At 47.0% G+C, this 22,569-nt stretch overlaps 1 protein-coding gene across 1 annotated transcript in view; it reads right to left on the bottom strand.

The window, feature by feature from the left end:
- LOC8023716 (sorting nexin-7) overlaps nucleotides 1–22,569 on the bottom strand; it is a 42,634-nt gene that overhangs the window by 5,683 nt on the left and 14,382 nt on the right. The window contains exons 4-9 of the mRNA XM_029980022.4: nucleotides 22,253–22,408; nucleotides 17,680–17,872; nucleotides 12,613–12,743; nucleotides 8,102–8,170; nucleotides 3,866–3,952; nucleotides 3,055–3,162 (exon numbers count right to left, since the gene is read on the bottom strand). Of these exons, the coding sequence (XP_029835882.2) occupies nucleotides 3,055–3,162; nucleotides 3,866–3,952; nucleotides 8,102–8,170; nucleotides 12,613–12,743; nucleotides 17,680–17,872; nucleotides 22,253–22,408 (744 nt within the window). The remainder of the gene's footprint in view (nucleotides 1–3,054; nucleotides 3,163–3,865; nucleotides 3,953–8,101; nucleotides 8,171–12,612; nucleotides 12,744–17,679; nucleotides 17,873–22,252; nucleotides 22,409–22,569) is intronic.

Here is a 22,569-nt window from a genome sequence, read left to right as displayed (position 1 = left end):
TCCGCGTGCAGGACATGCCCTGAGCACAAAATAGACCAGCTGGACTGTGTTTTACTTGTGCACCATCAGTTGCAGCTGTGACTATTTTGTGCAGAGGCATGTCAAACCCCACAAAACTTTAAAGGAAAGCCCCGGCAGCTTCTTGAGCAACCCAAACTAGGCACATCTTCGGAATTCCCCAGCTTAACTCTTTCCGGCATGCTACTTGCTATCTCTAAATTCATAATAGCTATTGAAAGAAAATGTAAATTAAATTGATGCCAAAACAGACATTCAAATTTTCACGTGCTCTCCAGTGGGGTCATGCCACACGCAGAGGTCGGCATTTTAGGTCGCCCTCACTCACCCTCACCCTCACAGCCACACTGGAGCCCCTCACTGACCCTCACCCTCACAGCTACACTCACCTTCAGTCCCCCACTCACCCTCCTCCTCACAGTCACACTCACCTTCAGCCCTTCACTCACCCTCACTGAACCTCACAGCCCTCACTCACTCATGGCCCTCACGCCCCTCATGCGCTCACGGCCCTCACGCACTCATGGCCCTCACGCCACTCACCGCCCTCACTCACTCTCATGGCCCTCACGCCCCTCACGCACTCATAGCCCTCACGCCCATCACGCACTCACCGCCCTCACGCCCCTCACGCACTCATGGCCCTCACGCCACTCAGGCCCACTTCAGGCCCAGAAACTTGACGTCACAACACAGCCCGCATTCACACGCAGGAACCAATTGCTGCAATTTGCAGTCATCATCATGAAATTTTATTTTTCTTGCACTATTTAGACACATAATTACAGCTATAAACATGTTTTTATGCATTTAAATCACGTTGAGAATACTAATGCATCTTTCTGACAGTTTATTTCCAAGAACGATAAATTTCAAACCAGAACCAAGTCCTTTGTTGTCATCATCACCGGCACGAGGTATCACGTGAAAATATCGCGTCCCTGATTGGATGCAGCCGCTTCAAACGTCTTCGAATTTCCCCGAGTTGCTCGCTTGTTTCGAGCCGGACCCGGTCTCAGCAATTCGTGTCGATCTAGGGCACGGTGATCTAGGGAAAGCTAGGGAACAACTTACCAGCAACACCGAAATTGCCGAGAAAGTTGCTCCGTATGAAGGGGGCCTCACGCACTCACTGCCCTCACGCACTCATGGCCCTCACACCACTCACGGTCCTCATACCCCTCACACACTCACGGCCCTCATACCCCTCACGCACTCATGGCCCTCACCGCTTTCACGCCACTCACCGCCCTCACGCCACTCACCGCCCTCACGCACTCATGGGCCTCACACCCCTCACGCACTCACCGCCCTCACGGTCCTTGCAGCCCTCACGGCCCTCACTCACCCTCCTACTCACCAATTTTTGATTCAGAAACTCACTCACCCTCACCTCAGCTGTGAAGATGAGGGTGAGTGAGGGCCCTCATGAGTGAGGTTTGCCGAGGTATGGTCACACGTCGTGTGACTGCGAGTCGATCAGGCAGTCTAAAAAACGCAGCGTTTCGTGCGTGTTTTTTTAGTTTTGCTCGCACGAGCCCGGCATTAATTTTGCACCATCAAACATCTTGAACATCAGGAAAGATTCGTAGCGTCCCAATTTCGCCCCATATCGCACGCGTGACAACACATTTTCAGTGGTGCCAGTCAGACCTAAATTAAAACTTCAATAACTTGTGAAAAAGAAAAATTTGTTGCGACTCGCAACTTGGGTTACTACAGTGTAGACCGCACATAACGTATGTCTCGGGAGTCGCGAAAATCCGCACTATAAGCGGTACCGCACTATAACCAAAACATCAATTTTTCAGGCCAAAATACATGCCATGAGACAACTTACCTTTGTAAAAGAATTTATTTTATGTTAGATGAAAAAATAAGCTTAGTTTGAGGAAAGTCTTTATTTCAATAGACTAGCACAGTTATGTCTCAAGTGTGTCACACATTTTAAAAGAAATTAGCGGCTTTTGCCTGGCGCAGCCTTTTAACGGCATCGCGGGTTGCGGACGGACGTTGCGAGCATTCAGGATTGCTAACCCTAATCACTTTTCTCCGGAGATGAAAACGCGTGAAAATTCGCATCCTTCATACTGTACGCGCCAGTAATACCTTGAACTTGAGCACACGCATGAAATGCGCCAAATAAGAAATCCGGGCGATGTTCGAGGACACAAATGCTTAGAAATCACCACTGTAGTCGAAGTAAACAAACACGATGACACGGGCGTTTCTGCTGTCTTGAGAGCGCCGCCACGACATCACCGCACGAGTAGGTGGATCTTCCTTTCTAGTACGTGCTGGGTTATCATAGCGACACACAACGAAAATTCAGAGTCAAGGATAGCGCTTTTACGCAGAACGATGAGATGCACGCCGTCTAGGACGACGATCACAACCGACGCCATGTTTGCGGAATAGAAGCAGCCGGCCCACGACCGGCATGCAACGCGCGCGAACACTTCTCCTCGACTTGCGATTGGTCTGTCGTTGCGGTTGTTTGTTTCTTTGTTTCCAACGCAGCGGAGGAACGCACGCACGTGAATGACTCGTGCGTGCGTCCCTTCGTCGCTATGGCAACTGAAGCCTCTCTCTTCGCTTCTCCCCGCGTTTTCGAGCAACCTCCTTGCCCCCAAGTGCAGTTTGCGGCTCGCGCCGTCAGCGCCATTATCTAGTGTCGCACAGGGAAGCGAGCTCGCTGCTCCGGTCGTCGGCGCGGTCGGCGGGCTGTGCCAAAAACCGCACTATAACCGGTATTTCCCTTCGCGCGCCTGCATTTTAAGCGGTATGTAATTACATGGAGTTCTATGGGAGGTGAACCGGTGGTTTAAAAAAACCGCGTTATACCCGGTCCTGCACTATAAGCGGTTACGTTGTAAGTAGTCTATACTGTAGATGGTTTAGATGCATCTTTTAATGTGTTGATGCAATCTTTAGGCAAAACGGTCACTTTCTGTACTTTGCCGAAGCTCCCCTTCAAACGTATTCGGAGTTCAAAACCCCACTGGGCTAAGGCAGCAAATGTCCGGCTCAACCCACCTGCTGCAGAGAAGACTCGAGACGTTGCGCCTTGTCTTTGCGATACTGGGCGGTGTCCCTCCTCAGGAGGGCGTCGAGGGAAAGTCCGCCCGACGCGGGACTCTGCAGCTGCACCAAGATCCCTCATTTAAAATCGGTCATTTGTTTATTCGCTGCCCCGCCGGAGGACTCGTTAGTCCAAGCAGGGCAGAACCAGACCGAGAGCAATGGACACTTTGAATTACCTTTTTCGAAAGTGTGCACCATCTAGAAAGCATTTGCGCGTCACAATTCGGCACGAATGCGCTATCCACTGTTGCACAGTGCAACTTTGTCCGCGCAATGGGCGCATGGAAGGCGCGCTTCTTCCTGCCTTTTTTGCCGTTTGTCGTGCGGTGCTTGCACCGCCCAGTTTCTCCTTCTCTATTTCTGCGTTGGTGTGCACACGACGAACAGTCACCGTGCGCACATTCTAACGTCCACACATTTGATCGAGCAAGCGTGCGCAAAGTCGGGTCTCCGAAGATGCACACCCCGAAAAAGTTTGCGCTGGCAACGGGCCGGACGTGCTGGCATGGAGCGTCGGTAAACTGAGCGTGCGGCTCGACGACGTTTCAAAGCTCGAGCAAGTTGGAACAGTCACCTCATACATAAAACGAGTGTCGTAATATCCTGGGGTAGCGCACCTAAAATTGAGAGTAAATAAGGGGCGAGCTAACTTTCAGAGCAAGCTCAAAAAAGGCATGCCCCGGATTTCTTAAGACGTCGGCGACCACGGCAGTCCCCGGCTTGCTGACTTCCGAGACCTGCCGCGTCATTGAGGTCCGCTTACTTGCTGGTGCTCCTGTTTGCCTTTGGCGAGCGTCTCCTTGGCGAGTTCGTATTCAGCCTGCGCCGCACACCTTCGCTGAAGAGCCTCCTGCGAGAAAGAACGAGGGCACTTTTAGGCGGGACTTCAAGGGACCATGAAATGACCTTTTTACTTTTTCCAGATAACTTTTACATTAAACCGTCAATGTTCACTGAATGCCGAACAGGCATCCGTTTTTGTCTCGGTTTATTAACTTTTACACAAAAAATTATTGAAATATCGACTTTTTCATTCTCTCCAACTGACCGCAAAAGAAGCCGTGACGTAGGCCGTTTCCGGAACCGGAAGTTCTCTCGGCAGTAGGAGAATGGGAGTGTTAGCGGCAACGAGTTGGGGTGCGCCGGTAGGTTTTACTGCACTGATGTCACCGTCGTATTTCCTGAATCGGCGCCTCTCATCGCCGCATCGCAGCTGTACAGCGACAGCATGGGACTAGTCCCATACGCCGGTATGCCTGTTGGGAAGTGCAGCGAGTCTTCCGGTGAAGACTCCAGAAGTCAACCACCCCGCCATTGTTGGCAGAAGGGCCGGCCCGTGTCAGTCGTTTGCAAAGCGACGTAGATGGCGTTTTTCGCGGCCTCGGAGATGCAGGAGCGAGCCGACGTTAAAAAAGATACGTTTGAACTACGAGTGTCAGCAAGAGCCATGTAAATACCTGTTTACACTCGGAGCGGACGCGCGCGCTTGATGGAAGTCTTGTATTCGCGCTGTTTGTAAGCGCTTCGGGACCGTTCTTTTACGATTGCAACTCGATACTGACGCGACACTCGGCAAAGAAAGGTTGGACCGGGGTTGTACGTATACCTCCCACGAACTGTTATAGCTCGACAGTGACGTGCAGTCTGTCAGAATAAAAATGGCATACCAATAACAAAGTGTACATACCGTGTTACGAAGGTAATCCATACGGCGTTTATTTCAGCTCTATATCACACAAAACAAAAAGATAGAATCGACGAGAGTCCCTTTTCGACAAGTGTTCGTCAACACTGCCTCGGAAAACAAGGGGAAGAGATTGACCTCACCTCTTAATCTAGAATTGAGGTCAGTGATCAAACTATAATACGGGAAGGGTCCACAAGGGTCGCGCGGGCATATTCCATTGAGCACGCCAGCCGATCGTAGGCAGACGGTCTTGCGACGAAGCAGCGCCGAGTCGGAATGCCTGCTAGGCCTATACGCTTCGTCGGAGTCGGTGGATCCAGCGTTCTTGTTCGTCGTGGTCTGTTTTAAGTACTGCTTTCTTGCTGCTTGAAGTCGGCACGCGCGGGAAGAACACGTAGAAAAATAAACGTTCAGTCAGTCAGAGTTTTAAGAGGAAGGAAAACAAAGAAAATAAACGTTCGTCGCTGGCCGCCACCCAAGTAACTGTCGGCCCTGCCCTACTGCGCACGCGCAGTAGTTGCTTCGTTTACCACACGATAGATGGCGCCTGGTTCTCAGCATTATCACATTTGGCAATTTTCGCCACACATCTCTAATTATGCTACAAAATGTGGATCTGAATATTATTTAACAAAACTTTTAGGAAACATTCGCCGGCTATTTATTGTTTACGATCGCGGTGCTGGTGAGGTAGGCTCTTACCCAATAGGCGACGTGGATTCGGCTGACGTGCTCCATTTCCGCGGATGCATCGTAGTGAACAGGCGAAGGAAGGAAGGCGCAAAAGAGTCCAGTTTTCTTTTAAAAGTTCTATAGCAAATGATTTTTTTTGGCTCCCTATTTTTGTGTTTTTGTGTTTCTTTTCACACCTTTTACGACATGCGGTGGATGAAACTCGATTTTAAAATCATTTCATGGTCCCTTTCAGTAAGAGGAGCGTCAAACGACCACCAGAGATGAGGGGAATGGGGCAACTCTCGTTCCCCTCGAGAGATTATGTCACCGCAATGCATCGCAACTGTACGGCGATGCATCCGGCACCTCAGGTGGCAGTTTGGCCGCAGGGGTTTCACGGCGACGGCCATTACGGGAACTTCCCAGATGCATTCGAGGCGTCGAGCTAAGCGGCAAAACACTATGACGTCGTCAAATTAAACGACTGCATCCGACCGGAGTGGTTCCAACTTTGGCCGAGAGACGGCACGTGCGCCCGCACACACGCACGGCGGCGTTGCGGGGTTGGTACCTCCCTCGAGCCAGAGCGAAACGTCCTGCCGTCATGGCGAGATACAAAACAGTGCCTGGTTTGCGTCTCCAACCGGTGCATTTGCCGCTTCCAAAACAAAAATGGTCCCTCGAAATCGCCGGCCATGATCCTGGCAGTGTCGCAGCAGTGGCGGCAGACGCGACAGATGCCTGTTTTGCTGCGGGTCGCTCTCCGGCTTCACGGCCCGTGAAAGCTTCGGCAGCGGGAGTTGGGACGCCGCAACAGCAGCGACGCTCGCGTTCTTTCGTGCTTCTCTTTCAGAACTTGTACGACCAACCACCGGGGTCGCAACGTCTGACGGCATGACATGCCGGCTTCTGCGACGTCGGTTACTGCCACTTCGAGACAACTTTCGATGCTTAGGCGGAATAGGACGCCAAACACACCAGTGAGAAACATGTATACCGTAGGTATGGCAATAGCTAAACGGTGCCTGTTTCGATGTAGTCTTAGGCAGAGACATTCCTTCACGTCTGGAATGTTTTCTCTTTCCTACAAAGTACTACAGTGACCACGCGGCTGTGTTGCCTCCAAATGGGTAAATAAAGGGTGGATTTGCGTAAAAGTGTGTGTTACTATAGAGCAATAATACCTATCACTGTCAGTTCTTTGCACACTGTGGCAAGAAGCTGCAATTTGTTCTTTCTTTTCAACCAAAATATGCAGAGTCGCTGGCCATCAGCAAGGCATCAGTCACTCCACTTTTCAAACAAGACACCATCTTCGTAGAAAACACAAAAAAATCGCCCACTCCTATAATAAAAAAAACCAAAAAAAACCCATGGACTTTACGATTTGCAAGCATCCATTGTTCCCAAATGCAGCGACTCCAGATCGTAAATGTCAGGTTGGAGGACATCCGTGACAAAGAGAAATGAAGAAGGTAACAGAAATCTTCCTTTTGTTCTTGGATCTTCCACCATTTTTACAACCCCAAGATCACATCCTTTTTCTAAAGAAAAAAAGATAGATGACAGAATGAGACTTCCTTTTGTTCACAAAACAAAATGAAGTCCATTTATACTCAACAAAAAACTGGAAAGATTGACCACATGAACAGAAACCCATCCTAGTGTCACGAGGTCAGCAAGACCCAACCTCTAGGTATGTCATGACTTTACACCGCAAGGTCAAAGGAGGATTGCAGTGAAGGAGAAGTAATAAATAACAAAACGAAGCTCGGTCACTTTGTCCCAATCATGCTGAAAGTATGTCTGTCTCCACCCGAAATGAACAGGAAAATTTCTAACATATAGGGTGTTCTTCCCAAAAGGAAAAATAATAATAAAAAAGAGAAAACTACTGGAAAGAAAATTATGGTTCCAGCAAAATAATGTTCTTAACCAAGGTGGACGTCAAGTTATGAGTGCCTTAGACAATTCACGAATGAATTACTTAAAATCCACTAATTAACTCTTGAAATATAATAATGTTAGCTGGCACATTCCAAATAAAGACCTGTTGCCTGCCATCAAAATATGCCACAGAGGTTGTTAGAGCTGAGACAACTAAATTCTGCCCCGTACTATTCTCTACTAGCAAATCTAAGCCATGAGCAGATGAGATACTAGACGCAGAAAGAAGGATGAAAGCCACACCCGCGAGCGACTACCAGCCCCGCAATCTGTGCGGGAAGCGAGTCACCGTAAGGGTGACAAGGCCATAGAAAAAGGGCACTGGGACATGCGAGCTGTCCTCTGCTGGTTTTGCATATAAAGCCCCCCAAATTGTAATGCGGAATGTGTTTTACAAGTTGTTTTCTAAGAGGAAATTGTCACGAACAAGCACCAGTAGCAACCAACATGGACAAGCACCATGGATGAGAGTCACAAGCGAGCGACACGCTCGCACGATGTTAAGGTTATACATAGAATCTCCGAAGTCCTGAGTCAAATAAATGTATGATCGAACCTGGGTCGGTACAGTGGCAGTCGAACACTACAGCCACTGAGCTGCATTTGTGCGTTTGTGTGGAACACATTCTGTGCTTTGTAGTTCTTCTCGGCACGATAGAGCTTTACCAATTTTCTATAAATCTGACTCACCTTGACGGACTCCACCAGCAAAGTCTGCTCGTGCAGACCGGGAACACAGCGGGACTGCAGTACCTGGGCCTGTAAAAGACACCGCACGCATCTCTGTCAAATCAGTGCATTGGTCAGTGCATTGGTGTACTATGCTGCATACATTTCCCAAGAACTACATGTGGGTGGCACAAGAGATGAGAGGGGGGTGATATATAAAGCCATAGTTTATTTGGGTAGAAATAAGGTAAGTTTGTAGAGCGATAGAAATCAAAGAACAGCGAGCTTAGGACGACAGTATGAGATGCAGAGGATACGTCTCGCGCATCGCGAGCCATCCAAATGTTTGCGGAACACCGCGTCGATGCACGACCCGCCGAGAGTTGTAGGTGCAGTTGCGGACGCAAGTAGCGGACCGGAGGAGTCGTGCACAAAAGCGACGAAGGTGGCGTTCTGGTTTCTAGAGATGTCTGGTAAAGGCAATTTTGCAGCCCCCCCCCCATGCTGCAGTCTTTGAGGTGCGTATGCGGAGTCACAAGGGTAAGTTTCTGCGTGGCACCTATATTATGCAATATTTTCTTGTCCCAATGTGATCGGGCAATAGCCAGCACACTTTCCAACAGCCATGTATCTCATTATTTCGATATGTTGATGATTTTTACAATTGCACACTTCGTGCGAATGTCACATTAGGTGCCAATATGACATGAAAAGGTACTGTGGCACGTCTCTGCTGGTCGGGGGCGCGCTACAGTAACCATGCTTTATAAATTGCAAACCTTTTTAGGACGGTTAGGCATGCATTATGCCAAATGAAAAGCGCTTTATGAAGCTCACTCAGCACCACAGAAAGCAACGCAATCGTTCTTAGGTTGCTATAGTATCCGGCGACGTGCTCAGGTATATATCGCGACTACAAGTATAAGAACTCGTACGAAGTCCAACAGTCGATCACCGAGGCCTGCTCCTACGAATCAGGTTTCAAGTTTCGTTCACGGAGACGGCTGTTACCAGACACTCTCAACCTACAACGTAGCGTGCACCTGGCACCTCCATTCTATTACGATTGAATGAATGGATTTACCCGGAGGATGTGAAATTAGGCCTAACCACTTTCACGAGTTCACTGTCTGAAAGTGGACGGTGAAATTATCGACATCAATGCATCGGATAGGCGAAAAATGTCCTGGGCTGGGCAATTCCTCGACCCAAGCTTCGTCAAGTGTGCATGCCACTCAGTTTCACGGTTGATCACTTCCGCAACTATGCACTTGGAGCCATTACGAGAGCAGCGTGGCTTGGCTTGACTTGGACCTGACCGCATAGTGGCAAAAGAAAATTGGCTTGGTGGCTAGCTAAATTGGATGCAATTCAAAAGTCGCGGAGCCGGAAATTGGACGTGTGTTCATTATGCAAGTGAAACAAAAAAAAGTCCAAATATTGGTACCCGTTGTGGGGAGTTCATTATGCGATAAAATATGGTATATTTGGCCATAAGAGTATTGTGGATGCAGTCTTATTTTTATATATATACAGTCGAACCTCGATGTAACGAACTTCAATGTAACGAAATCCTCGATTTAACTAAGTATTTTATTTTTCATAATTTCTTGCCCATAGACCCCATGTATTTTGAGTCTCTATATAACGAAGTCTATTTTGCTGCTATTTCAATATAACGAAGCACCATTGCCAGAGAAGGCAATAAATAAATAGACTCTAAAAAACAACTTCGCAAAAAAATTGTGGTTAAAAAAAAATTATGCGCAAATGCGAGCGCTTGATAGGTTACTTCACAAGGACAGGCCTTCCAACGTTCCTAGGCTGCCCGAGGATGCGGCGCCGGTAGCGTCGGCGAGGCATGCGGCCAAGCGGATTCCGCGGGACTGGCCAGAAAACGCCGAGCAAAAAGTTAACACGGCATAACAGCATCACCACTGACATTCACTGATCATCATAGTCCACTGTATCGCGGGTAGCGCGGGAGCCAACTTCAGCGGGGGAGCGACGTGATGGCGCGACCGCGCGACCGCACGGGCAGTGCCATCTAGGAGAAGACCAAGAAGACCGATTATCGTCTTGCGAGCGTGATGTAAAGCAAAGGCGCAAGCACACTGTGGGCGCAAGCGGACAAGTAAACTGTGCGGTCAAGAGTGCTGTGTAGGTTGGAAACATTGGCACCGCCTAAACTAAACAGCTCTATGTTTTAACCGGGCGGTTCACTCACGTGCTTGCTGGCATAAGGAAACGTAAAGTTCTGTTTTTTGGATGAGAAAGCAAACGTTTTGGACGCCATCCTGAAGAAACTGCCGAGATCACGAGCACTCGGGAAGTGCTCGACGCAATGGACGTACTGAGGAGGTACACGGCGTCGCATGGGCAGCAAGATACCGTGCAAGCGCTCTGGGCGCTCGCACGCCGTATGACGCTGCTGCTACTGTGGATAGATGGATGGATGGATGGCAGAGCCGTATATGTGGAGAGTTTGGTCAATGGGAGGCGCGAGCAGAGTCAGGGCGTGCGGCAGAGTCGGAAAGAGGGCTCTTGACCAACCAGAAACCGAAAAGAATCCCCTAGCGGTGGTAGCGGCAAACAGTTCTGATCAAAAGTCTATGTTCGCATATGGTTTTAATAAGCGCGTAAGAGTGAAGTGTAGTAACTCTTTGTGGTTGAAAATAGGGTGCACGTGTTGTTTTGATCATGATCATGCAGAAAGATGTAAGAACCGAATGCGCCGCGCAAATCTGTTTTGCGCGGACAGAGTGTGACCGCTCGGACGGCAGATTCCCGGCCCTCGGCGCTTGGCGTACGGATTATGTCGATCATTTCGCTAGTCGCACTCTTCCACCATCATTTTGGATTAACGTGATTGAAACATCACGTGTACCATATTTTCAGTCATTGAGAGTTACTCCATTGCAGTTATCAGGTTTGTTTTTCGCGACCACCGCCAGGGTATTATTTCCGGCTTCTGGTTGGTCACATTCGAATTTCCGAAGACGCCCTGGAACACGCCCAGCCCGCTTTCGGCCAATGGCGCATCCTCATTTGTCTCATATACTTCCCAACGAATGGCCAAACTCTCTACATTTACGGCTCTGATGGATGGTAATGGCTATACCCTTTGTATCAGGCGGCAGCTTGCGCCACCTAGCCTAACATTTCGTCATCCCTTCTACCATTTTTTTTTTTTTTTGTATGAATTTTGTTATAACAGTTCCCCCTCTCTTTTAAATTGAATTTATTGCCTATTTTTATATGTATTTTTTTTTTTTTTATCCTTCCCTAGATTTCTTCCACCAATCTTCCAATCTCCTCTTAGCTGTCGCAATTCTTTTCCTATCCATTCGTCCATTCATGTCTGGAAAACCCAGCGCCCCCTCCAAATCCGTAGTCATCCCCCCCAAGAGGGTGGGACGAAGCCCCGTGCACCTTAAAATTAGATGTTCTATAGTTTCCCTTTCGCGGTTGCATACGTCACACAGAGTGTGACGTATACAAGGCGCAAGCACAATTCGCGGACTGCTTTGCCCCTAAATAAATGTCATTTTCGGTGAGTTTTCATACCCGCAAAATGTTTCGGAATTTTTTTTTTTTTTTTGCATGCTAAAGCCAAATTTTGATTTAGCGAAATTTCAATGTAACGAAGTAAATTGCGAATTTTACCGACTTCGTTACATCGAGGTTCAACTGTACATATAATAAATATATATATATATAATGGGCGTGGTGGCGGGAGGCCGAAGGCATGGGTATAAAACTGAGAAGAAAAAAACCCTTAGTGAGAACAGCAACAACGGACGATTTAATCTTCGACGTTTCGGCCGGAGTCCGGCCTTCGTCAGGAAGCTTCCTGACGAAGGCCGGACTCTGGCCGAAACGTCGAAGATTAAATCGTCCGTTGTTGCTGTTTTCACTAAGGGTTTTTTTCTTCTCAGTTTTATATATATATATATATATATATATATATATATATATATATGAGTAGAAAACATGTTTTCAGCACGCTGCCGCCAGCCTCAGCAACACTAGCAAAACCCCAATTCATCTACGAGCAAGATGGCCGTCCAGTGGTTTCACTCGTGGGAGCAAAAAGCGCAATCCAGCAATTGTCATAGAGATCAGTGGAAGCAACCACCAAAGATAATCAAAGTCGTGGGTCATCGAAGGCACACACTCAATTCTAGATATAGACTAAAAATATGATACCCATTATTTGTGGCTTTCAAAAAACCGAAAATACACTGATTGAAAAACATAAGTTGCACAGTCACATGTCTTCTGGTAACTTTCTCCTCCTCTATATTCCTTCTTCCTCCCCAGTCCAGTTTTGGCTTCCAGTTTCGAACCTTTTTTTTTATTTTTTATTTTTTTTTACTTTATTAAAATATATGCGACGCTGTAGCGAGATATTGATTGGTAGTCTTGTGACACCATAATAGATCACCTGGCGAAACATAAACAAAATGTCTTTGGTGGGTGTCAGTGTTCCTTTCAATGGCTCTAGTCAGAGTCGAGCAGGATCCACTCACGGCCTCCTTGTGACTAGCCGAGCACTGGTCCAGAGCCGAAGCCAAGGCCTCCAGAGACGGACCCAGGGTGTTCTCCGAGCCCGCCCACAGCGTGAAAGCCGCGTGCAGTTCCGACAGCTCCCCGGAGTGTTCTGCGATGGGAGTTGTGCACGCAGCCGTACAGGCCGTGAGGCTTCAGCAGCTGCTCCAGTACCACAGCACACAGCAACGAGAGAAGCATTTTCCCCTTGTGCAACTCCAGTGGCAACGGTAACGCAGAATATAGAAGGCATTTTTTTAGATTTTACAGATTTGCTTGAAAAAAGTCATGCAAGCTACACTAATCTGGTTTGTGCAGGCGAGTTATACGGCCAGTGAGACATAATACAGTGCAATCCACTTCTAACAGTAATGAGAAAACCTGAAAATTCAATCGTTATAACCGATTATCGTTGTGTCTGGACTAAAAACTGATTGTTTCTAGTGTGAAAACTCTAGAAACCGATTGTTATAAGCAGTACATCGTTCTACATGGTATCGTTATAAGTGCATTGCACTGTATATGGGGCTAATCATCACAAGTCATTTAATTGACTAAACTTGGTTAATTAACTTTTTAACTAGTGAAAATAGACGGCAGCACGCCACAAAGGATCGAACTTGTCCACGCTGGAAGCCTCCGGGAACACGAGGAACACGTTGCGACAATGAACTAGACAACTGGCCCAGCGTTTGCCGAAATGGGGGCAGCGCTAAGTCAAATCTCATTAATTCAACCTCGAGGGGGACCGAAAATTTGTTTGAATAAAGCAAAGTTTGAATTACTAGATGTTTCCCCCTAGAGAGATGCATAGGATGGGACCTGCACGTTAGTTTGAATTATCCGCAAGTTTGAATTAAGAGAGTTTGAATTAACGAGATTCGACTCTATCGGTTTATAGTTCGTGGCAGCAGAACTGAAGTTAACCTTGTCACCAAAATTGTATCCTGGCCTTTAGCGCAGTGACCAGGAATAAGGAAGAAGCAAGTACATCGCAGCAAAGGAACCGAACAAGAATGACCGATGCTTACTGTGACGCCAATGGTATATGGATATTCAATGTTGCCAATATAAGGTTGCAACGATTGAAACAGAAATAAAGGCGTTCTAGCCACCTGCGTCCCACCTCGAGTACACCTATTGTTTATGTGCATCTATAACCATTTTTGTTTTATCCATGTATGTGCCACACCTCGGATATTAACCCCAGAACCTGAAAACAAAGTGCGGCCCTTACACGCATTTATAAATATATTTAACAATGTACAAGATTTACATGATTTACTATTTCTGCATCACGATACAAATAAAATTCACATAGACCAAATGGTTCATGCATGGAAAGTGTCAGGTTTCTCCATATGGTGAACAGACTCTCGCCATTGGAATCGACGAAAAAATCACACTTCCTACCGTCGAGAACACTTATGCACACAATCGACTGGCTACAACTGTAATTGTATCATCAACGATGTGTTGTACGTTTCCAACAGAAATCATTCAATCAAACTAAACACTAGGGACACGAAATACACACGGCGCTAGAGTAACAAGTAAGACAAAATGGATGAGACAAGAGTCACCAAAAATAAGCTACGCTTAAAAATTCCGTGCCATATTCACCGATTGTCTTGCAAGCACTAACCGGAAAGTCGCACACGAAAATGCGACTTGCCAAGCTTTAGACTTGGGGAGCTAAGCCAATATTTTGCTCTGACGCGGACTATTTTAACGTTTCTTGAGGACGGAAGACCATTTCCCGCAATTTCAGATAAAGCCTCAGATAACTGGCAACAATAATTTTAAGCACCAAAATGGCTGGAGTGTCATTACTCTGATGTGTAGCCTATTTAGCGGCTCTAAACGAGATTATAGACCCTTTTCAAAATTCCATTCGGCCACTTTGGTAACTATCATCATCCGAATCTGTGACATCTGTTGTCTTCCATCCACTGGCTGGTGAAGGAAGAGGTTGAAGATGTGCGCTGAAGCGGATAACACAAAGCATAAGCATCCTGGGGGTTGGTCCGATGCAAAGCACAAATTGGATGCAAGCGCTTGATCAGCATTAATTTCACACTGACATCTAATTAACCCATTCGCTACCAAAGCCAGCAAATCGCCGGGTGCACCGTCGGGGGCCATATTGCCAAGACCGGCGATTCACCAGTCTACATGAATTTCTGTTTTAAAGAGCCATTCATAGATGGCGTGCTATGTAGGTTTGGGGTAGTGTAGTTAGATGCATTGCTAACGGATGGTGAAGATTGTTCTGTTCGCTGTGTTTGTTTGAGCTTGTTCTTTTGTGTGTCGTCTTTCCCACTCGATTGCTGCCTACGATGAAATCATAGATATCCTCTTCGACAGTGATGATGATGGGAGGTGTGGCGAGGATAGAGAGTTTTTGGAGCCTTCTGTCGACGACAGGGGCAATTCCGACAGCAGTTTGGAGTCCGAATCAAAACAAGAGCACACTGGCTGTGCGACCCCTAAGCGATCGAGGGTGGAGTGCTTCGAGATCTCTCATACGACGAAGTATCTTTGAGGGCCTATTGTTTTAAAGACTTGAACGAACCACTTAAGCATGTAAACAAACATGTTTTCTTGTTTTCCGCACCGAGTTTTACAGTAAAAGCTTATTATACAAGCAAAACAGTCACGTCTAGTCTGGCCCTGCTTTAGGGGGAAACATGCGGTACGGACAGCCCGGCAGTGCGCGATGTGCACGGTGGCGAATGTATTAAATAGGTCAGTGCATGCTTGGCCCACGAGCTACCCGATGTGAGGAATTTTAGGGAGAGTTTTACGGGGTTAAGCATCTTGCACAGCGTGGCAGTGTCTTGCCAGAGCTGTGCAGCTAAGAACACGTGCCCCTCCGTCGTTGGCATATGAAAATGACAGTGTGAGATGAGATACTAGATTTAAACCGCCACTAGCATCTGAAAGTTCAACCGATATTTGAGCCACTAGATGGCATACAATGGCAAAACTCATGAGTGCACACACTTAAGGGGGAACACTGCTTCTAGAGCTCTTTTACATAACTTGTGATTCAATTAAAATGGAATTTACATGGCTTATTTGTACGCCTTATTGCATATGTCACGCATACAGAGAGCAAAGAAAGAAAAAGATAAGAAAATGAGATATGTGCGAGTGGAGATAGGGCTTCCATAAAATAGTAAAGGGTGTAAATAGCTCACTCAGAAATAATATTTTAAAAAATCCACAGACCCATTTTACTTTGTTTCCAAGACAATACTTCAAGATAAGAGAGACTTATTTAACGAAAATCCTTCAGGACAAGATGATAAATGTTTGCCAAACTTCAAAAGACGCATTTTTAAAAATGTGTTTTCCGAGTAAAATTTTGCCTCAAAGAGCAGTGTCTCCTCGCGTTCCCTCGCGTTCCCTCACCCTTGAACGACAGACGACAGTGAATGATTTCCGAAGCACCAAACTTCACGAATTGGAGTGAAGGATAAAAAGTTGATGGCATCATGTGCTAGTGGGTTCGTGCATTTGTTGAATTTGTGAGTTTTGCGAGCTCATAGGTCTGCAAGTTTAAAGGTCTTTGAGTTTCTCAGCCTGCGAGTTCCTGAGCTTGCAAGTTCCTGAGCTTGTGAGTTCCTGAGCTTGTGAGTTCCTGAGCTTGTGAGTTCCTGAGCTTGTGAGTTCCTGAGCTTGTGAGTTCCTGAGCTTGCGAGTTCCCAAGCTTGCGAGTTCCTGAGCTTGCAAGTCTGTAAGTCTGCGAGCTTGTGAATCTGCAAGTTTGTGAGTCTTGAGTACGCAAGTTTGTGAGTCTGCGAGTTTGTGAGTCTGCAAGTTTGTGAGCCTCTGAGTTTGTGAGCTTGCGAGTTTCTGAGCCTGCGAGTTTCTGAGCCTGCGAGTTTCTGAGCCTGCGAGTTTGTGAGCCTGCGAATTTGTGAGCATGCAAGTCCACGAGTCTCAAGTCTGTGAGTTAGCGAGTTCATGAGCCTGCGAGTCCTAAGTATGAGCCTGCGAGTCCTAAGTGTGCGAGTTGATGAGTCTGCAAGTCGACGAGTTTGCGAGTCTTGAGTATGCCAGTTGATGAATCTGCAAGTTGACGAGTCTGTGAGTCTTGAGTATGCGAGCTGATGGGTCTACAAGTTGATGAGTCTAGAAGTTTGTGAGTCGGTGAGTCTTCAGGTTTGTGGCCCTTCAAGTTCATAAATCTGCGAGTTCGTCACTCTGCGAGTTTGCTAGTTCACAAGTTTGTGAGTTTGCGAGTTTGTGGGTCTGCGAGTTATTGAGCCTGCTAGCTCGTGAGCCCGCGAATTCGTGAGCCTGCAAGCACGTGAGCCTGCGAGTTAGTGAGCCTGCGAGTTAGTGAGCCTGCGAGTTAGTGAGCCTGCGAGTTAGTGAGCCTGCGAGTTAGTGAGCCTGCGAGTTAGTGAGCCTGCGAGTTTGTGAGCTCATTAGTTTGTGAGCTCATTAGTTTGTGAGCTCATTAGTTTGTGAGTTTGCAAGTTAATAAGTTTGTGAATCGGTGAGTAGAAACCGAGGGTGAGAGCATTCTGAAGTTGTTTCTAGATATTAATTTGAGGACTAAGGAATGACTATTTTTATTTTGAGCTGATTGTGAGTGAGTGATTTCAACCTAAAATGCCAACCTGTGCTAGATGGCACTGAATTTCGGAAAGGGTCGGTTCTCTTTTCTCATTCACCAAAAATTGCACGTCCTAGCTGGCGTTCTAACCTGAATGTATCTTATATCAAGTAGAGGTTAACTGCAAGTATTAGAAATGCTGGCTGTACTACTCCATTCACCCCTAAGCTGACAGTGCGGTGGAAGCCACAAGCTCACTGGAGCAGTCACCCGTTCATCTTTTGCCACATAACAATGCTCCCACCAACACCAACGCACAGAGAATGCGGTCAGGTGATCAAAGGCGGGTGAGCGCATAGCTTGCACTGCACTGCCCGCTCAGGGATGAACAGAGTATAGGTAGCGCAAGCTGCCACCTAATTTAAAGGGTTCAATCATATACATCCATTCATTTAATCTACTAACTAGCATTTCTCACCCATCTGCTCCCTGGCAATGCGCAAGGCAATGCGCTCGGTGCATGCAAGCTTGTCCCCCAAGAGTTGCGCATAGACGGGGGCCCCCTCTGGGGCCGAAGTCCCCCTGGTCAGGTAGGGCCCAGCCAGGCTCTGCAGGGCCCCGGCCACGTTGGCCCCCAGACCGCCAGACTGCTGACGACGGGCCGCAAACTCCTGCGTTGAACCCCCCGCCGAAGGTCACTATTGAAACAGTCTACACCTAGGCCTGCTGTACACGGCAACTTGAGCTTTCCAGAGACATGCCAAGCTTTTCTAGACGCTTTTCTATGTGCTGCCTCTCACCATGATTGGTCGGAGAAGATCGCACACAATACAGTTATTGTGGAAACATCCTATATGCTCCTCCTCCTCCTTCTCCTCCTCTCCTACCCTCCCCTTTCCCTGCATCTACCGCATGACACTGAAGAGAGAAAGAGGGCAAGACAGTTGTCCACCCCCCCCCGCATGCATATTCTCCATAACCTTCAAAATTGCCTCCGTCACATACTATAACCGGTTTCTCGGTCTTTGTTTCGGTGCTGGGGATGAGGCTGTACATTCTGCATGGTGTCTGTAGCAGCTCTTTCCAATGCACAAAGTTCGCAATCAATTTCATCCTCAAACTGTTCATCTGTCTCGATTCAATAATCCATGCCATTATTTGTATCCACAACAACATATCCCTAACCTAATCAACATGGTAGAATGAATGGGGTGATCAAACTCTTGCGTTGGGCTCCCTACCCCATTGCCATGGTGATTTTTCAGACCGAAATAGAGATTACCATAGTGCTTCTGGTGTCATACATCTAGTACCCTTGCCTAGTGTCGTCGCACTGCCATATTAGAAAAGCCCGTTGTGTAAGAAAACACAAACGAAAACGTGAAAATAAACAAACTGTTCATTATACATCTAAATGCTGTCACAGGACTGAAATACCTTTCAATTGTTGGCTTCTTTCTCAGCAGATCAGAACTAAGGATAAGAATGAAACACTAGGGAAATGACAATGATGAGAAACTACCCCGACTGTCTCAGTTCTTTAAGAACTGTATAGCATTTTTGCTAGTCACCGCTCCTTCATAGCACCAACAATGTAATTTCATTGATTTGATAATAAGCCCAGCCCTCATACTAGCCAAATATATTTTGTCTACATACAAAAGCATCGAAATAATAGCTAGCCAACCAAATATCAATGGCTATGAGCTAAAACCATAAATAATCGGAGTACAAAGGATCAAGAGTCTACCCCCAAAAAAACTGAACAAGCACACAAGCAAAAGCCAGAGATAATCACGAAAAAATAGGGCTCGGCGCGTTTTAGGTGTGAGAGCAGAAAATCGGAAGGGCCACATGGTAGGACAGGCCCATCAAATCAAATGTGAGGGTTTCATGTGCCAAACCAAGAAAGGGCATATTCGACACCCCTCAAAAGGACTGAGGATTAGCCCTTTCGAATGCTGTGTGCACACGTGTACATCTAAAGCCCTCACCTTTTTTTGGTAATGTTATATATTGAGTAATCTTAACAATTTGAGCAGTATTCTATACTTTATGTCTGGCAATTCCAAAGTTTGTGAAGAACATTTTTTTGAAAATTCACTTTGCAAACATTGTGAGGCAAATGTTACCCACGATAAATGATGTGCCAACTTTGGACTTTCCTGATATTACTTGGTGGCCGAGTCTCCTGCCTTTTGCTGATTATAAAGGACAAGCACGTATCTGGTTTTAGTGTCTTGTCATGCTGCCCTCTTTTTTTATCATTCTTTTAAATATATTTTTTTGTTTCATTAGTTTTTGTGCATTACGAAAACACCTTTCGTAATTAGTATGAATATTGTTTACATTTTCTTTCTTATTTGCTGTTTTGTTATGCTTATAAGCCTTTTAAGAGTAGAGTTCTTTTTTGTCTCTCGTTGCATTTTACATAAAATACTACATGTCATAACTATCCCCCACCTCCCTCATTTAATGCCTTTGAATGGCCTTTGAGGTATTCTGAATAAATAAATAAATAAATATAAGATGGGCCCTTGTTTAATCTGAAGGAATGGTATAGGAGCAGAATAGGAATCTGGCGGAACCTCCAATTCTTAGAGCTGCTGTGCTAATTACGTCAGACCTGCTTTGCACCGGCACTCGCAACAAGTTATACCTCTTCGCACCGACGCACACCCATGTTAAGCTTGAGCACCTTGCACTACAGTTACGATGTTGTCTTTCTTTCTTCGATAGTGATGTTCACTGTTTGCCCACTCGAGGCAAGCGACAAAAACATTGCGAAGTGACTTCTGGTCGGAACTTCCCAACTTGAAGGTTTATTTAGCGTAGCACATTCCAACAGCCAGGCGGAAATGAATGTTCCCTCACAGAACTCTGTGTTCCTGGTCAACCCCCCCCCCCCCCCCCAACACCCCCTTGAACCTTTCAGTTCATGCCCAAAATTTAAAGTCCCTCTTTAAGTCGCTAGTTCACTCTTTTCATAGAGCCGAACCTCTGTTCCCTCCCTCACTCGCCCTAACCAATCAGCAAGACTCTTACATCATTTTCTCTTCCTCCGACTGGTCGGCCCTATAATCAAACAAGTTGAAAAGCAAACAAGTTGAAAAGCAAACATTTCCCTACACCTGGACGACCAATAAAGTATGGAAAACAATAGGTTCCTCCCAGCAAACTATATACATTCCTCAGACGCTGGGAGGATGGATGTTATGACCTTCTCAGGGGCAGGCCATGACCACCTGCACGAAATCCTAAAGACCGCCATTTATTCCCTGCGTTTCCCGAAGCTACAGCCGAGACAGGGCGGCTCGTGTTTACACTGACTGCAAGCTCCCTCCCAACAGTGTCAGTTCGAGGTAGCCCTAGCACCAACATTTCCAAACGCAGCCTCTTGCCATGAGGAATATGTGTGCGCCCTTTGGTTCACACCTATGTAAATTAAAACCGACCTTCGAGCCTTTTCCACCGACAAAATGGCCGCTAAATGCAGACCCACCAAAAAGAAAAAATACTTAGCAGTATGCCCGTACCAAACTACTGACTTCGCAGAAAGTACCGTATTGACTCGCATAATGAACACACCCCTTACAACAGCCATCAATATTTGGACTTTTTTTTTTTTTTTTTTTCTCGTGTAATGAACGAGTTTTAAATTTTCGGCTTTGCAAGTCTTGAACTGCGTCCAACTTAGCTAGCCGGCCAGCCACCAAGCCCGCCAAGTTTCTTTCGCCGCCAAGCGGCCAGGCCGGGCCAGGCCAGGCCAGGCCAGGCCAGGCCAGGCCAAGCCAAGCCAAGCCACTCTCGTAATGGCTGTTAAGGAAGTGATCAACAGTGAAACCGAGGAGCGCACACGCCTAGCGAAGCTGGGGTCGAGGAATTGCCCAGTCCCGGACGTGCTTCGTCCATCGGATGCATTGATGTCAACAAACGCGCCGCCGTCTTCGATCCGCTTTCAAACAGTGATATCATGAAAGCGATTAGGCCTAAGAGCGGTTGCGTCGCTCTTCGTGCTGACTGAGCTTCGTAAAGCACTTTTTCTTTGGCAAAAGGCACGCCAAAAGCACCCTAAAAAAGGGTAAGGTTCGCAATTTATAAAGAATGATGACTGTGGCGCGCCCACAACCAGCCATGGGCACCTCCGTCAGTGCAGACGTGCCACAGTACCCTGCCATGTTGTATTGGCACCTAAAATGACATTCGTGCAAAGTGTGTAAATTCAAAAATTTTACCCCGTGTAATGAACCCCAAATAGGGTCAATTTTTCGGAAAAAAAAAAGTGTGTTCAATATGCGAGTAAATACGGTAGCTGATGCAAAGGGGCACCTCCCTTAGATCAGAAGTTGCTAGGGTGGGTACTTCATACGTCCTTAGGCTTGAAACGTTTAAAAGTAGGGGCTAGCTGCTTATTGGGTTGTGGGCACACGCTCGCTCTATTATAGCACTGTATTTGTAAAGCAGATGCTAGCACTCCGCTTTGTGCGAAACTTAATGACACACTTGCATGTGCTTAAGAACGAGTTTTTGCAATCTCTTATGACGAGAGAACACGGCACACTGGTGCCACCCATGAGGTGGCCCTAAAACTGTATTTCACTAGGGTGAAGGTTTCACAGTGTTAGCGAGGCAAATGTATGCACTATGAGATGGTTGTTTATAAAACTGTCAAAAGTTTTTCGTACCAATAAAGAAAGAATGATGCGTGGAATAAGTAGGGAATGTACAGGAATCACGAGTGTTCCACAGCTACCCACTATATGGCACTAGTTTGTTCTTACGTTGCCAAAAATCGCGAGAGCTTTTAAGGCACTCGGCCGTAAGCAGATGCAAGTGTGCGAACGCGCCTTTATAACACTGCTCCCCCTAAATTTTTTGATCCATTTTTAATTCCAGGTAACCGAAGCTCCACCACGGGGCAGTATTTACTATCTATGCGACTCTAAGCAGCACCTTTTCCGCAAATGGTTGTACACGACGAGATATGCTTACGTCCCAAGCGTGCCGGGAACATTCGCCCGCGCCCGGCTCACTGCGACTAAGCGGCTCACGTGTGGCTTTGCGGTGAGGAAGAGCTTGAGGCTTGGCTCCGTGCACAGGGAGGGGTGCTCCACCACACGGTTCAGAAACTGGTGCAGTCCGAGCATTCGGAAGCGGAGGAATTCCTGCGAGAAGCGATGCTGCAGGACGGACCGGTCCGGCAAAGGCTGCAAACGGGGGTACGAAGAAGAGAAGCATCAGGGGAGCTCGTCCTACGGTATATTGAGACATAAAATTAGATGGCCGCCGACGAACGGTATGGCAGAGCCTGTTTATAAAATACTTCCGACCGATCTCGATTCTTTGACTGAAGAAGATGGAAGCAGCC

Source organism: Ixodes scapularis, unplaced genomic scaffold (genome assembly GCF_016920785.2).
Source record: "Ixodes scapularis isolate PalLabHiFi unplaced genomic scaffold, ASM1692078v2 PGA_scaffold12__126_contigs__length_90152505, whole genome shotgun sequence".
Lineage (NCBI taxonomy): Eukaryota > Metazoa > Arthropoda > Arachnida > Ixodida > Ixodidae > Ixodes > Ixodes scapularis.
The sequence above is the reverse complement of the archived record's forward strand: the minus strand, read 5'-3'. Positions and strand labels throughout refer to the sequence as shown.